This window comes from Gloeophyllum trabeum, assembly GCF_000344685.1.
Source record: "Gloeophyllum trabeum ATCC 11539 unplaced genomic scaffold GLOTRscaffold_00016, whole genome shotgun sequence".
NCBI classification, from domain to species: Eukaryota; Fungi; Basidiomycota; class Agaricomycetes; order Gloeophyllales; family Gloeophyllaceae; genus Gloeophyllum; species Gloeophyllum trabeum.
In genome coordinates, this window is record NW_006920425.1 from 189247 (window position 1) to 205217 (window position 15971).

At 50.6% G+C, this 15971-nt stretch overlaps 4 protein-coding genes across 4 annotated transcripts; 3 read left to right on the forward strand and 1 right to left on the reverse strand.

Moving 5' to 3' along the window:
- Nucleotides 1–3609: 3609 nt before the first annotated feature.
- GLOTRDRAFT_118014 (UPF0187-domain-containing protein) lies at nt 3610–6101 on the forward strand. The gene is made up of 10 exons (XM_007872043.1): nt 3610–3752; nt 3864–3931; nt 4000–4152; nt 4207–4346; nt 4402–5072; nt 5128–5182; nt 5236–5317; nt 5373–5421; nt 5471–5527; nt 5580–6101. Exons 1-10 carry the CDS (start codon nt 3669–3671, stop codon nt 5868–5870), a joined length of 1650 nt encoding a protein of 549 aa, XP_007870234.1. The 5' UTR covers nt 3610–3668; the 3' UTR covers nt 5871–6101.
- A 406-nt stretch (nt 6102–6507) lies between these two features.
- Nucleotides 6508–10823, reverse strand: GLOTRDRAFT_133115 (acetyl-CoA synthetase-like protein; the record flags this gene model as incomplete). Its single annotated transcript, XM_007872044.1, has 19 exons — nt 6508–6936; nt 6989–7245; nt 7295–7438; nt 7491–7524; nt 7580–8108; nt 8177–8435; nt 8496–8557; nt 8615–8765; nt 8825–8843; nt 8903–9061; nt 9113–9210; nt 9268–9302; nt 9358–9440; nt 9506–9559; nt 9612–9743; nt 9817–9908; nt 10002–10070; nt 10126–10473; nt 10541–10823. 19 exons carry the CDS (start codon nt 10821–10823, stop codon nt 6508–6510), a joined length of 3237 nt encoding a protein of 1078 aa, XP_007870235.1.
- Nucleotides 10824–11926: 1103 nt separating this feature from the next.
- On the forward strand, nt 11927–13264 carry GLOTRDRAFT_133116 (UbiA prenyltransferase; the record flags this gene model as incomplete). The annotated part of the gene is made up of 9 exons (XM_007872045.1): nt 11927–11977; nt 12037–12070; nt 12126–12278; nt 12344–12461; nt 12520–12552; nt 12609–12761; nt 12812–12828; nt 12881–13132; nt 13188–13264. 9 exons carry the CDS (start codon nt 11927–11929, stop codon nt 13262–13264), a joined length of 888 nt encoding a protein of 295 aa, XP_007870236.1.
- A 649-nt stretch (nt 13265–13913) lies between these two features.
- On the forward strand, nt 13914–15054 carry GLOTRDRAFT_96434 (uncharacterized protein; the record flags this gene model as incomplete). Its single annotated transcript, XM_007872046.1, has 4 exons — nt 13914–14252; nt 14303–14381; nt 14449–14741; nt 14800–15054. The coding sequence occupies 4 exons, from the start codon at nt 13914–13916 to the stop codon at nt 15052–15054; spliced, it is 966 nt and encodes a 321-aa protein (XP_007870237.1).
- Between the last annotated feature and the right edge of the window lie 917 nt (nt 15055–15971).

The following is a 15971-nucleotide window of genomic DNA, read 5'->3' on the forward strand; positions in this document are numbered from 1 at the left end:
CAATTCGCAGGGCTAATCTGCCAATGGGGACCGGGGATGAAGCATCGATGAAGGGCGGACTCACCATGGAAAGACGTGCCAGCAATCCGGAGTGAGCGTGAGAAATTGGTTCGGTCCATTCCGAGAGTAGAATTGGACGAACCGTCCAAGGTCTGCCACATATGGATAGCCAGCCTGAGTGCGCTATAGTGCCCTCGTATACTCTAAATTGCGGACCCCCTTTCTTTGGGAGATCGATTCCGAACGATATTCATACAGATTCTGGGTATCGGTGAGTAGGTACGATCCTTTACATATCCCTCCTTCGAGCTTCGCGCGACACACCACGATGGGCTCTTGGGTGGCAGCCTTCGCCGCTTTGAAACCTGCGACATTTATGTGCTTTTAAGTAATGCGTACCGGAACCTCTATGCCGTGGGATATCCAAAGTCAAACGGCTTTCGTTGCTGGGCCCTACTGCTTTCCTTCGAAAGACGTCTACAACCCATGACCTGCCGGTTGAAGCTCAGCAACATCTATCCAATTTCAAGGACAGAGCTGGAATCTCTCCCGATTTTCTACGGCTTTCGTGCCGATGCCCTAATACCTCGCGGACTCAATACGCGGGACGGGTTCGCTCCGCCGGATCGGCCACTCATCTTTTCGCAGATGCCCTGATTGCTTGTCCCCCATCAAGATGCATTCTTCCGTCACGAATCAGTTGACTAAATGAAAAGATTTATCTTTCTGTTGCCCCCACACCTATGCTAGGGTACGCACGTTTAATCATGCTCTCTTCCCCACGCTGCACTCCAGCATGCTACACATGCGCTGGATAACTTCTCCAGCGAATTTTCGATGGCTTAGACGTGCTAGTTTTCTGATAGTTGGAAGCTACTGCATGCCAATGTGCGTTAACAGGCGCCCCCCCTTCCCCCGGATCTGTACTCGACACTGGATATTCAACGTAACACCTTCATCATTTAATTATCCCTGCAGGACTCCGAGATTCAGCGCGAGTACAATGGAAGACGGAAGATCAGGATCGCCCGATTTCCCCTGCAATGGCAGGTAACCTCCGACACGCCCCATGATCTGGGGTGTTCATTCAAAGGCAGGACTTCTTGTGTCAAAACACGGCCTCAGTCATGAACAAAAGCTTAAGGTCTTGCTCTGTTTTCCCATCGTCGCGGTAGGCGATCTTCCTCCGGCGTTCTCTTACCGGAATCCGACGTGGCTCGTGGTCCCGATGCGCATGGCTGTACAGACCCCACACCGCTTTCCTCTTTTACCTGACCTGTCGTCTGCTTCTGCCGTCTCCCATTTGCTCTCCTGCTCTTGTATGAAGCCTGAAAGATAAAGATCAGAGCAAGTGAGATGGCCTGATTTCCTTCCATTGGCAGGCATCGGCCAATACACAGTGAATCTGATTTAAGGCGTGCCTCTAAAGAAGCCATACTCGTGTACCTACTCGGGCTCATTTATCGACAAAGCTTAATCCCTTATTTCCCGCCACTGTAATTCGGTAAGCAACGTTTCACCGCCCCTTCTCTTCTCGGCATCGAAGCTTCCACCCTCTCCCGACACAGTGCTCAAGCTGCGGGTATCTGGCAGCGCCCAGGCCTACCGTCCTTCCGCTGCCCGAGCTAACGTCTCGCCGGGCACGAGGTGGTGTCCGCTCCCAGTGGCGCTAGGGCCTCTGACTGACCTACCACCTGCCGCTGTTCCGTGCCTGCTCGAAACCGCTCATTTCCCAGGAAATTCAAGGATACCGTACACGTTATGGAAACTTCGTGTTCTTGGACCCTGGACGAGGTGCTGGGTCCAATGATATACTCTGGATTTGTAACCGGCAGGTTCGACGGGTTGCTGCTGACCGATGTAAAGTAAATGTCGGTGAATTGACTTGTACCCGTCTCCTTCTCGCCACACAGGCTGAAGTTGACCCTAGTTGAAGAAACTCAATGCGCTGCTGCTTTTCTCTGAGGCCGGGCTTCTGATTTTCACTACATCTCTAGCACATCCGAGGCCCAGGTCACTAGCCCTTCTTATCTCGTCTTCCTTTCTGCATCTGCACCCTTCTGCACAAGAGTAAGCTAAGGGTCCCTACTTCCATGCTGAGATCTCAGTGGCTTGCTGCTACAACTCTTCGGGCCTAGGTCCTCTATCTTCGAAGGAGGGTTCACCTCGACTTCTCGTATCTAAGCGTAGCCCACAGGCACTCACTCGCCCCTGTATTGGTTTCGATTTCAACCCCTGTCCAGATTGCCACTCTGCAGGTTTGAGAAATAGCACGCCTTCCACTCATTCGGCTGACGAAAGGCCACCCCTGGCCGTTAAGCACCGCTTCTGTAAGTCACGAACTATACTATGCCGTAGTAACTTCCTCAGTAAACTCGAGTTTCGTTCCAGATGACCTTTATCCAGAGTGAACTTATACAGCTGCCATGGTGAGGCACTGCAGGCGAGCGGTGCCGGCCCGACTCGGATATTCTTGGGGAAGATCTGAGTGAATTGAACATGGGTTATGCAATTTCCAGAGCTTCTTTCGGTGAGTGAATGGGGCCGCGCTCTAGTATACCTGAGCAACATTCCAGGCAGCACTATAGAGTCATCTCTAGCTGCGGGTAAGGAACAAAGGTACTATACTTTGTTCACAGAAGGCACGAGCTGGATGGGCATATCGCGGAGGTGAGTAGGACTGCCAACCTGCTACCCAAATGCTGCGCTCGCTGACTCGGATCGAATGACTAGGCGAGTCTTACGGCGAGACCTCCCTGCCTTCGACTGTGGCATTTCTGATGCACTGAAGTACTGCTACGCCACCTCCTTCTGTCGTCGTTGGCGCTCGCACGGAATTCCAGGATACATATGCTACAACAGCCACACATACTAACGGTGGAGCTCGCCCTGACTCGCGTTTTACGGTTCCGCGGGGCTCACAGGCCCTTCATGCTAGCTGTACGATCGGCGCCAATATTAATCTTGATCATCAAATAACTATGGGCGCTCAGAACTACGATCGATGTAAATCTCCTTTTTGTCCTCGAATAACTCTGGAGCAACAACAGCACCGCACGACGCCATAATGTATACATGTATGCTTCTGTCAGAATAGGACGCGCTCACTGGTTTTCAAATGAGGCCTCCGTGGATGAATCCAGGGAAAGCAGCCCTAGTGACGCATAGGTCAGTATCTCCTCCACACCTGACAATCACTATACAAGGACATGCCAGATGATCCACGTTTCGCAAGTATCGCACATCATAAGAGGACCGCCTCATTAATATTTTCTACACCTTCGTTACCTTAATGCTCCACAGCGTATTGACAATTTAATCAAGCTTCACCTAAGCATATGCAGGTAGTCGAGAGGATCTCATCGCACCAGCAAGAATGCTTAGTTCACGGCTAAGTATAAAGTATGTAGACTCGCACTTCACCATGTAGAGTCCCGTGTTGACGGAAGCAAAAGGCAGTCCTCCGGGATACGAGACGTTTCCAAGGTCAAGCCAGATCATTCGTGCCCATCAATCAAATCAGATGAAGATGACGAGATCTACATAGTGCCAGAATCAAGACTACAAAAGGTGAAGAGATGCAGCACTAGTTCAGTATAGCGTTCGTCCACTCCGACGAGTGCAAGCGTACGACGGTGACGACCCATACGAGCTCGACGTCGTCAACGATGGTGGCGACTCCGGCGAAACCGCCCAGATCACCCATGTCCGCCGGCTTTGATCGGACGCAAGCGCCCGCTCTAGGCCTTCGCGTAAGTAGGCCGCCATTTACCTCCTCGGTCAAATGGATTTATGCAACGCGTTGCCACCTCTTGCTCCCTTATTTCTTTTCTCTTTTCTGACTACGGTCTGCTCTAATACAGGCCGGTATGGAGGCGGCATTCACGCACCATAAAGTGCCAGATGCTGTAGATCCTTTCGGTGCCAGAAAGTGAGCAAACACAGTCTGTGTCGTGACGGATGTCGAAAGCGCTGACAACCTGCTCGCGCTGCGGATAGGAATCCGTGGCATTCTGGTGTGGACGCATTGCTTGCTACCGCGCTCTTCCGCTGCTGGCATATTTTACTTTTCTTCACCGGCTGGGCTACCGCCGTCACTTTGATCAGCAAATACGTGACCTCTCTGGGCATCCAAAGTACTCTACTTACTGTGTACGTCTCTGTGCCTCTCCGGTCCTACCCACGCGAGCTCACCTCCCATCCTAGAATCGGTACCGTTCTCGGTTTTGTAATTTCTTATAGGACGACGTCTAGTTTCGAGCGTTATAATGAGGGAAGGCGGTATTGGTCACAGATCGTGCTCGCGAGTCGGACTTTTGCTCGTACAGTTTGGTTCCATGTCCCAGGTACGTCTACACAAGCGTGAATATCCAACACGCAATGCCGATCGTATAATTTCAGACACCATGTCCTACGGTGCGGGTGACGAGCACCTATCAGAGGAGGAGAAAAAGGGCAGAGTCATCGTCGAGAAGAAGACTGTGATCAACTTGCTCGAGGCATTCAGTATCGCCGTAAAGCACTATCTCCGTGGTGAAGACGGTATCTACTACGTCGACCTGTATCACCTGGTGAAGTTCCTGCCATCGTATGCACTCCCGGCCGGGTTGCCCTCTACCGCGGACGTAAGAGAATATCCAGAAGGCAAGGATGTCTCGGACACACTCTCCGCCACGAGCCCCTTCTCGTCTTCCATGTCCCACCCGAATCTCCCGGAGGCTGCTAAAGAGGGTAACGGCGTCTCTCAGCGCCTGGCGTTCTCGGCGTCTGCACCGCACCTCCCGCAGGACACACCCAAGAAGAAGGTCAACTTGCAGGTCCCCACCTCCCCTCGGTCCCAGCAGGCGTTCGACGTCGAAAAGGGTACGACGCACAGCACGGGCGAGGACTTCCTTCTTCCTGCAAGGATGCCGCCCAAGTACCACCTCTTTGACATATTCCCGTTCTCGCTTCTCGTGAAGGCGCTTACTAAGCGCGGCCAGGAGGTGAAGGGAAAAAAGGCTGCGAGGCTGAGGGCCCGACTCAGGAGGAACGATACGCACAACTTGCCGCTGGAGATCTCTCTTTACCTGGTGTGTCCCCCATCTCATATCGGGTTTGTTCGCGGCGACTGAGCTCTGTACGCAGAGCTCGTACATTGCTGCTCTCCAGCAGCGCAAGGCTATCGACCCGCCAACGTCCAGTAAGTTGGTCTGCGCCATCCGGTATCGCAGTTATTTAATAGCGTTTACTCAGGCTTGCTGCTCGCTACCCTGAACCAACTCGTGGATGCCCTCACCGGTCTGGAACGTATTCTTACCACTCCCATTCCTTTCTCGTAAGTTTCCGACATATTTGTGTTCGAAGATCAGGCTGCTAATAGCGCTTAACAGTTATTCCATACACCTCTGGGTAGTAACTGTCATTTACTGTTTGGCCCTGGTAAGCGCTTTACCTAACTACATGAATGCTTCAACTGATCTGCACCCAGCCCTTCCAAATCTACACCTACCTGGGATGGATTACCATCCCCGGCACTGCGATCGCGGTTTGTGCTGCCCCTCCGTTTGCCATTAGCCTCACTAACCCGGTTCACATAGAGCTTCATCTTTTTCGGCTTCCTCGTTGCCGGCGAAGAGATCGAGAATCCCTTTGGCTACGACAAGAATGACCTCAACATGGACCATTTCACGCACAATATTATCCGCAACGAGCTGCGTGCCATCACCGCGACACCCGCGCCCGACCCCGCGCACTGGGCCTTCAGCCCGCAGAACAACCTCGTCTTTGCCCTTTCGCATCGGTGGGACCAGGAGGAGCGCGTTGCACCGGAGGAGTGGTTGAAGAGGGGCTTGTCGAGTATGCGCGTTGCGCTGGCGAATGAGGTCTAAGCTGCCTCCGGGTCGTTGACGTATGGTAATGGGCTGGTGCTGGGTACCAGTAAGTAAAAGCATCTCGCGCTGTCGTCTTCATCTTTAGTATTGTTGGGTCGACAGAAGATCGGACGTTCTTGCATAACATTAGATAGTTACGCCCACTGCATACTCCGCTATCATACCACATCAAGTAATACTGCATTGCATCGTGTTCATAGATAGGTGAAGGGAAACCAATTTCGTGTCATAGCTGTTCCGAATATCGAGCGCCCGGTAAGCTTCTACGGCGAGCTCGAGGATCGCCATGCCGGAAACCTGAATATACCACTCTGACTTTAAGCATGGTACAGTACTCGACCAGTCGACCACTGGCAGGACGATACCAGTGATGTGAGATTATCTCATCTGTAGTTTTCGCGGACGGAAGCGTAGAGTGGTGTAGGGGAATAGAATTCGCCTGGTGAATGAGTAGAAAGCTGACATGCCCCATGCCACTGATATCGTCCCGGATGAGGAAGAAGGACCCCGCTCCCGCGCACCTATACATCCTATGTTCAGGGCGAATACAATTCTTGCATCATTGTTACTTTTTCCTACTCTAAGGCTTCGTAAAATCGCACCGACCGTCATAGACGGGGAGTCTGCTGCCAAATCACTGGAGGAATCCCGACTCAAACCAACCCCGCATCCACCTGTCCACATCCTCTTCTGTCAACTCTCTAGTATCTTCATCCAGACTTCGTGCAGCCGTTACGGTGTTCCTAGTGTCGAGTTTGACAGTACCAAGTGGCTCGAGATGTTCGCCAGATCGGGCGGCCTTGAAGAATCCCAGAAGTCGCAGAGCCGGATTACGTTTGAGGATGTCGACCTCCGGCAATGGTGTGCTGCGATATGATTCAACGATTCGTGACAGCCATTCCTGGTAGGGCACTAGGGGCACATTAAGCTTTTTCGATACACGCTCCATGACAGGCAGAATCTGGCTGTGTTTAGGATTGACCAGGTGCGCGAATGATTGATCCGAGCTACACAATTCCACCAGAGCTGCGGCGGAGACTTCCGGCGGCAGCCATGATACAGTCTACAAGTATTGCATTAATACAAGACACTGGGGATGGCCAATAGATAATCACCCCAGTAAGCATAGGTAAGCATTTCACGCTAAGAGCGGACTTGATGAGGACCGGAAACCACTCGCGTTCGCTCCAGTATCCATTCCTTGCACCCGTCAGTTGACCCAGGCGTACAACCGTTACCGGTAGGGACGCTTGTTCAGCGGCGAGCGATAGCAACCGCTCTGCAACCCACTTGGACTCGCTGTAGCCGGTTCCTAGAGCAACACGACAATCCTCGGCAGGCCCCTCCGGTATAGGCCCATGCGGATCGATGTCTGGCGGATAGTATGAGTACCCAAGTAGCGAGGTAAATTGAGGTCATACTTGCGAAAAGCCCGATGGAACTAACAAATATCAATCGCGAAGGCGAACAACCAGAAGACGAAAGGGCAAGGTCGATGAGATTGCGAAGTCCACGGATATTGCTTTCGAAGGAGGCGAGAGAGAGATTGAAGTCTACCCGCCAAGCTAGAGGGATAGAGAGTCAACCTCTTGTACCCCAGTGTGTTACTTCACAGACCATTGTGAATGATATGGGTGACGGAGTCTCGAATCTGTGGATATCGCTTTATCAAATATCACAAGGAACCGACGCTCCTTTTCACGCACCTCTGCGTATAGCTCAAGGCCTAGACCTAACCGTTCCTTGTGCAAGTCAGCAGGAATGAGAACGAGACGCTTGTCCGACAATATGCTATCTTGTATCCCATGCAATGTCAGAATATTGACTTGCCTGTGCCGTACTGAATGGGAAGACAACCCTAGACGGTTCAAGGCATACACCCGCGCAATCGACTTGTCACGAAGAAGGCAGTCGAGGATTTCACATCCGAATCCTCCCGTGCTCCCTGTGAGCAGCACGACGTGGTGTTGAGTTGCGCTCCCTACCGGGCTCGCTACATGTGTAGGAAACTCTCCGCTGTACTTTGCAAGCATGGCCTTAATCTCACGTATCCTTTTCTCGGCCTTGTTGACCACCTCTTTCGCGCTGCGCGTCATGCTTTCTAGGATAGCAGTGGCAAGAGAACTGATAGTCGGATGCTGGTAGACCAGGTCTGGAGTGAACCTCCTAGCAACATCTGGCATTGCATTCCTCACAGCATGAATGATTGTGTTTCGAATCCACGTTGCACGTAAGCTGTGATAGAAACAAAGTGAACATCAGCGTGGTTTTATGAGAGTCCGCTTCAGTGAAGCAATGCTTACCTGTCGGATCCGCCGACATCAAATAGATCTTCGTCGTCTCTGATCCGGCGATCTTTGTCTAGATTATTCAGCACCGCTCTTCTAACGAAAACAAGAACTTCATTAGAGTCCCAATGTTCCGGAGGGGAAACCATGCGCTGTGTGGTGACTTCTACTGTTTCATAAAGTGCATCGATTTCCTGTTGATAAGAAGCAATGATAGCCTGGCGCCGGGGGGTGTTCTTTGCTGTGTACGTGAATGGTTTGGTTGACGATGATACTAAAATCATCTACATGGACTTGAGCTTCTGAACAAGTTGATATGATCTATGATTCAAACTTGCCTCTTTGAATATTCTTGAGTGCTGAGGGGCAAATTCATTTGCTCTTTCGATGGAAGGCCTAACAGGCGAATCAGTAAGCATGGATCCTGGCATCCAGCCGAGATAGATAATGTACCATATGAGATTGCGAAAGTGAGACAAAGCCGCTTCATCGGTATAATCCACGGCAGTATCATTCGCGGGTTCGATGATAACGCCGTTCTGTGTCCTTCCCCGTCCGAAAATGACAGCAGCACGGACGTTGGGATCTTGACAAATTATCGACTCTGCATTCCGTTTGGCATGTTAGTCTCGGGCGATATCTACCCGGCCCTCGCTCACTGACCTAGAGGGCCAGGGTTGGTCTATATGTATATCGATGAACAACGAGGCACACGAGTATTCCTGTTCGCTAAAGGCTCACCTTCTCTCCAGTGGAAAGCATGATTTGATCATCTGCTCTCCCGTGGATCCTCCACATATTCGGGACGGAGGGGTGTGGCTCAAACAGATCCCCTGTAGCGTACCCTCTTGCATTCCCAATCTTCGTATTGATGACCGCCGGGCAATATGAATCGCGCTCCTGGGTAAAATTGAATCGGTGACTCAATATCTGTAAGACCTATGCACGCACGAGTAAGACCAATTCGAACGTTGTTCCGGCAAAGGGGACAAATTCGGTCCGCAGGTGTGGTGAGGGTATCACATATTCCCAGTTCGTTCCGGGATGTTCTTGGTGATTACAATACTCTAAACGGATATATTTCACTAGAACAAAATTTGTCGTACCAGAGATGAAGGCGCTAATAGGGCCGCCTTCGGTACTAGACGTAAATGAAATCTCAGGCAAAGTAGGTCTAGTACAGACCGAGAGCGTACCATCCGTAGTTCATGTACACCGCCACTCCATGAGATGCGAGCAAATCTCCAGCCTGGCGATTGAGTGGTCCACCGCCGTATATCTGGCGGTAGTAGCATCTATTCAGTTCCTATGGTCTTATCCCCAATCTGCATAGAAGCTACGCACAACACCCTTCATAGTCTTCATGTGAGCAACCAATTCCATGTCCTGAGACCATTTCTGAATACGAGGCATAAGTGCTCCGACGGAGTCCCGTCAGTGTGACACATACTTCGATGAAAGCAGGTACGCTGCAGACCAAGTCGGCCCTCGTCAGCTTCGTCTCATTGAAGACATTGGTAGGTGTGGGAAGCACAGCCGGCGATGACGGTTGAAAATGTGCCAAGGTGATCCCTGTCGTCCCCTACGAGGATAAATTAGCAATGTTCCAAACATCAGCTTGGCGTCCCCAGTGGTTAGCAAAAGAGAGTATGTACCGCAATGGTCAATTGGAAGATACCCATGCTGTGGAACATCGGAACAGTGTGACATCCCATTATGATGTCGGTGAGATCGACGTGACCAAAGACTGGGAAGAAATATAATGAGTTCTGCCATACACCTCGAAGAGAATACCCTCCCATGGTAGTACATCCGTAGAATATCGCCTGCCGTTACTTACAAGGGACGGCACCCAGCATGAGGAGACCACGATGAGACCAAGGTATAGGTTTAGGATATCTTGTGGAACCTAGAGGAAGGTTATATCCAGCACGTATAGGTGTAACAATAGCCGGACGACTGACCAGAGGAATGCATCATGATCGCAGGATCGTCCATTATAGGCGTTCTACTAGGAGACGTCGAGACCTGCTTTTGTTCGTCGAACTCTTCAGGGGGAAACAAGTCCTCAAAAACTGGCATTTCATCGGTCTTCAGCGTAGCCGCTCGATCAGGATTTTGTGATGCGAGCTCAGAAAGTCCTGCATCCGCAAGGCCTTTGAGCGGTTTCTCTCGGCCAATGAGGAGGACCGTAACTTGAGCCTCTACGAGAAGGTGAGCGAGTGCTGCAGGAGAGTTACGGGGTGAAATTGGAAAGGCAACATGCCCGGCATGAATCACGCCTAGCAACGTAGCGAAAAAGGTTATCGAATCTATTAGAAGGATGGTGCATGTGTCATCAGTCTTAGTGTAGTGCTGCGTTTCCAGTGGAAGACATACCTGACGCAGCGAGTATTCCTACCACCTGGGCACGTTCAGTATCCTCTGAGCGGGTTGAAGGACCTATGTACGCAGCCGCGCGGTACATGCCGTGGACGAGCTCTTTCATGCGAATCGTCCGGACTACGTGATTCTCGTGGCAATAGTACACAAAGATTGGGTGCTCTGGCGAGTTTTGAAGATGCCATTCGTACACCTGCGGCAAAGTAAGTCGCTCCTCGTTGAAGGGGGCCACGCGGAAAGTCCTGCTATTCAGGCCCTGAGTTTGAGGGATACTAAACATGTAGACAAACAGGCTCGAATGACAACGTCGGGATCAGTATTCGCAGGGTGTGCACCAGTCTATGAGCGAGATCCATTGCTGTCTATTATTGTTAAGGTGGCTCCTGTTCGCCGCGATGCAGGGCCAGCCTGATGGCCGCTGTCGGAGAGGATCGGACAGTGCTGGCGCCTGACACCCTGGGAACCCCGAGGATCACAGTGACGCGACGAACCTCGGACAATGCTACTTTAAGTCCTCTACTTGCTTTCTAAGTCTATTTTTTCCAGTCGTGTCCCGTTTCTTGCCACGTATCGCTTGATATGAATTCGGAGGCGATATCAGGGATACATCAGTATGTCATCCGAGTCCATAAGTCACAGATCAGTGTTATGCCAGCAACCGTGACGAAATTCAGCATCTGGCTAAGATAAGTAAGTAGGACTGTGGTACTCATTGCTGGCTGTTCAGACTCTGGAAACGGCGGCTTATGATCCGCACAGTGGGTGGCACCTCAAACTGTCCGTCATATTGGCAGATATGTGAAGAGAAAGCTCACTTGCCGTAACGATCGCAACTATCGAAGCACGGGTCAGATTCCGAAGGCGGCTAGACTCGTACCGACTCTTCGTATTGCTGACCTGCAGATACGCCGACGACTGTGGCTGCGCGTTGTTATCAACCCTGCGGTAAGTCATTTGAGGTGGCAGGTTCCTCCGGAAACTACTGATACTGATGCAGTGTCTCGTGGGGCTTTTTTGAGACATTTCTCAGGGTCCACCAACTTAGCAAGCGATCCTAACACTGAACAGGCTCCGTCCACTAAGACCCGACCCTGAAAACTTGTGGTCGGAGGACAGAGGGTTGTGCCCGTGCATTTGGCGCCTGGAGGTTTCTGATCGCCCGGCGTGCTGTATTGCCGGATTTCTTTGATTCAAGTCTGATGAAGAAGAGAAACTACAGTTCTATGAAATGGACATATAGGATGAAAACTATGCGCGTGACTCGTACTTTCGAGGTGCATCCAATTTATGTTATCAGGTGCCTCGGTGTTATGTCTTGACTCAATCCCTGTACTTGCATCCATCTCGAGGAACGTCCATTGCCGTGTTAACGACTAGTCAACCATGGAGTCCGCGAAGAGCAATCCATACCTTGAGCTCATCAGATTCTACAAGGTCCGTTGAGCACTGGCCAGCTTCTCAACGAGTATTCCTAATGTAATGTAATGCCATAGCCGACCGGGTCCATACTAATGTTTTGGCCATTCGGTGAGTGACGCGTGTCTGGCTCGCGCCGTGCTCTGATATCTACTGCGCCCGGTAGCATGGGGTCTGACTGCCGCTGCATACACCACTAAAATACCCTTGGGAGAGTACGCAGTCTTATTGATGAAGTCCTTATTGTCCGCCTTCATCATGCGGAGCTCGGCATGCACCGTGAACGATATTTTCGACCGCGACCTTGATGCCGGAGTTGGTAAGTCCGGCACCCTCACGGTTGTGTACATATGTTTTAACATGATTCGCTCACGCTCTGTCCAGAACGCACTAAGACTAGACCATTACCCAGCGGTAGAGTTTCAGTGGTGAACGCGTGCTTGTACCTTCTGTTGCAATACATCATCGGCGTGTTATATTTCTCGACACTCAGCCCTCTGGCGTATGTATGAGTTTGCTTTGGTTTACCTCCCATTAGAACCTGACAGGTCTCAACCCAGATTTCGAGCCGCTCTTATCCAGCTATTCCCATTGTACGCGATCTCTCCAAAAGCTCATGCATGGGCATAACCCCTCTTCTAAATCCCAGATTTATTATCTATCCGATCCTCAAGCGTGTTACATATTGGCCGCAAGCATGGCTTGGCTTTGCTATGAACTTCGGCATTGTGGTTGCCTACGTCCAAGTACTTCCAGCTGCCAACCGAAATCTACTGAGTTTCATGTTGGCGGCAGCATGGTGGTGCGTTCATCGTATAGCTCCGTTAACGTTGTGTCTCACAAGATCTGCAGTTGGACCGTGTACTATGGTCCGTTTCGGTATTGTCTGTATCGATACTTACTGATGTCTACCGGGTATAGATACCATCTACGCCTGTCAGGACATCCGGGACGACATAAAAATGGGTATCCGGTCGACTGCTCGACTCTTCGGTTCTAGAATCCGACTGGCCCTCACTATGCTCACTCTCGGGCTGGTAGGCTTGCTTACTTTAGTGGGCCGGGTAAACAACCAGAGGCTCCCGTATTTCTTGGTTAGTGTTGGCGGGGGCGGGCTGCACCTAATGTGGCAACTCTGCACGCTCAACTTGGCGGTCCCGAACAGCTGCTGGAGTAAGTCACCCTTCGACTATCTTCGCACGTATGAATGACAGCAATCATTGCACAGTCGCCTTCAAACGAAATGGTCAATTTGGTTTGATTGTCTGGGCTGGTATATTCATAGACTATGTGAAGACAATTTAGTATGCGATTCCGGGTGGGATCAGACATTTGTATGATCCATCAATCCTGCACAGACATCATTAGTGGCGTTCATTTGCACTTCCAAATGGCATGTGTATACTGGCCAGGGAAGTAGGACCGAAGGAAAAAGGTTGATATGAAGGATGCCGCGAGTTAGATCCTGTGAGGTTTGTCTCCCAGCAATCTGGTGCGTCAGTAGCTTCTCATCCAGGAAGAAACGCCATGAGAATCGTCACCCGGAGCCCTTAGAATCTTTAGGAGGCAGTGAATGCACTGCATCCAGAGCTCCCCCGGCCGAAACTTTGCCATTCTCTCAATCCCATCATGATCCTGCATCATCGTCCCTTCTAAAGCATGCGGAAGTCAGGAACTGATTCTCAGAGGCTATCTCTAACTTAAGTCAGTCTCCTCGACGTTCATTGCAATCGTTCTGATGACCAAATTCACCTTAAGTCAGACAGTCCAGGTAGCGTCCCTGCTCAGTTTGGATGTCCTTCCCAGTCGAACTGAGCTTTTCCCGAGCAGGACCTTGTGGTGATGTGATGAGTTATGGAAGATATATATGGCGAGGGTTGTCTTGCAAGGGCCAGGCGAAGCAGCACCTTTCCAAGTACTACCACATTATCCGGACTGTTATCTCCAAAGACTCATGGCCCACGATATGGCAATTGACGCTGCCGAGCTGTTTGGAACCATCTTTGAGGCACTGATATACGGCTATTCTTGTGCTTTGGCACTGGATGCAATCCGTACTCTCAAGCAACGGGATAGGACTCACACATCATATGTTTTTCTCCTCGCTGCTTTTCTCCTGCCGGTGCTGGCTACATTACATCTGGCTGTCGACCTATATCGCATTCAACATGCATTTATAGCCTTACCAACAAGAGTAGCAAGGATGGAATTCCTTTCGGATGTTCCAAACTGGTCTTACATCGTAAAAGACGGCTTGTACTGCACTGAAACGTTTATCGCTGATTCCATATTGGTATGTTTCTTCAAATTGTATGGTTTCACTGAATGCATTGAGCTCTGTAGTCGTACCGTTGCTATGTTGTCTGGGGTAGACGCCTCTGGGCCGGCTTAGTTCCGTTCGTGCTATGCATAGGCACTATAGGTAAATCTCCATTGATAAGACAGCAACAGTATCACGACTTATTCATTCCACGTAGTGTCTTGCATAGGATGCCTAAGCGTTGCGAATAACCAATCTGGTGGCATTTTTCAGTCTGAGGTCGACGGGTTCATCACGTCATTCTGGTCCTTCACTCTTGCTACGAATGTGGTCGCCACCAGCCTTATCACAATACCCCTCGCTCGATCTGAGCGTCGAATGCTCCATTATGCTGCTCGAGATGACCTCGCGCCAGTCATCACAGTAGTGGTGGAGTCAGGAGGAATATATTGCTGCACTTGCATCATCACATTCATTTTCTTCGCCTCGCGCTTGAACCTGCAGGTTTTGGTACTCAACACGGTATGTACACATCCCATTTTTCTTTTCTTTTACAAGTGAAACTTACTTCGTTGTGCAGATATCTTCAGTTATAGTTGTGGTCTTCAGTCTGGTGCTGTCCAGGATTGGTCATCGAGCCGGCGGCCATCCTTCACTCAAGGGTTCTCCTAGTTCGAGACAATTTCCGAGCACACCTCGTGAACGAGCACACGTCACGACATTGCCTAGGACAGCACCAGTCGAAATACACATGACAAGGTTTATCGAGCATGGCTCTGGAAAAGGTGATCGTGGCCTAGATTTGGGAAACAAGGAGGACGGTTTGTCTGTATAGGACTGAGTAATCAGTTGGTCTCGGTTCCGCCCATGTCGGAGCGCAGTCAGTAGTACACCAGAGATGTATCGTTCATCTCATCAGAAGCTTTGCCAGACGTGGGGCAAAGCTGGGACCAAATAGAAGAGTTGTAGGACTCCTGGTCTGTTGCACATGGCGGCAAGTACGGAACGATCCCTATTCCGGTTCCTTTTCGGTGAGTGTGTATCGCATGAATGATCGGGGAATAAGGGCTAGCTCCATCTATGGTATATTCTCCCTCACGCATAAAGGGGGAGTTAAATCGGAACTGTACGTGTTTCTGGTACGCCACCCGAGGACACAGAGAGAATCCGCAAACCTTGCATGCATTATAGTTAATATACTCTCAGGCCAGAATCAAGATCGGCCGCGGAACGCCCGTAGGCAAGAAAGTGCGTGCATCATAATCAAATGCTAAATTGGAAGCTTCGAGATACTTAAACAGGTCCCGGGGGAATCGGACCTGGCATGCCACGCAGCGCCGAATAAGTATGGGGGTGGGCAACGCCGCGTCTGAATGCGTACTATTTGTACATGTTTGGCTCAGGCTTAAACGCGATTTGGCAGTGACCAACTGCTGTCGGACAACGTTGTGCCCCCGCTATTGCCTTTTCAAGCAGATTTAAGTCACAGATTTGCACAAAAAGATCATTACTAGTGCGTGTTCAGTGAATTTTTGGGAAATTGCTGATAGTTAAATAAATAGTGTAAAAAAAGTTACCCAATGGACAATCTGGGTTGAACACGCACAAGAGCTTACTTGATAGAGCACTTCTCATGTTTGAAGCTAGACGTGAAAGTGAGTCTACGAGCCAGCACAGTGTCCACGGTAGTCGACTGAAGAAAAGTGATTTGGCGCGAGACGCGGTGTGACAGTGATGTGACTAGGGCGAATG

What these genes read in the sequence shown, in the direction of transcription:
- GLOTRDRAFT_118014 (XM_007872043.1), top strand. Translation starts at nt 3,669, where the DNA reads ATGGTGGCGACTCCGGCGAAACCGCCCAGATCACCCATGTCCGCCGGC. An exon ending in CAAAGTACTCTACTTACTGT is followed by an intron (nt 4,153 to 4,206) that starts GTACGTCTCTGT and finishes CTCCCATCCTAG; the next exon opens with AATCGGTACCGTTCTCGGTT. An exon ending in TATCGACCCGCCAACGTCCA is followed by an intron (nt 5,183 to 5,235) that starts GTAAGTTGGTCT and finishes GCGTTTACTCAG; the next exon opens with GCTTGCTGCTCGCTACCCTG.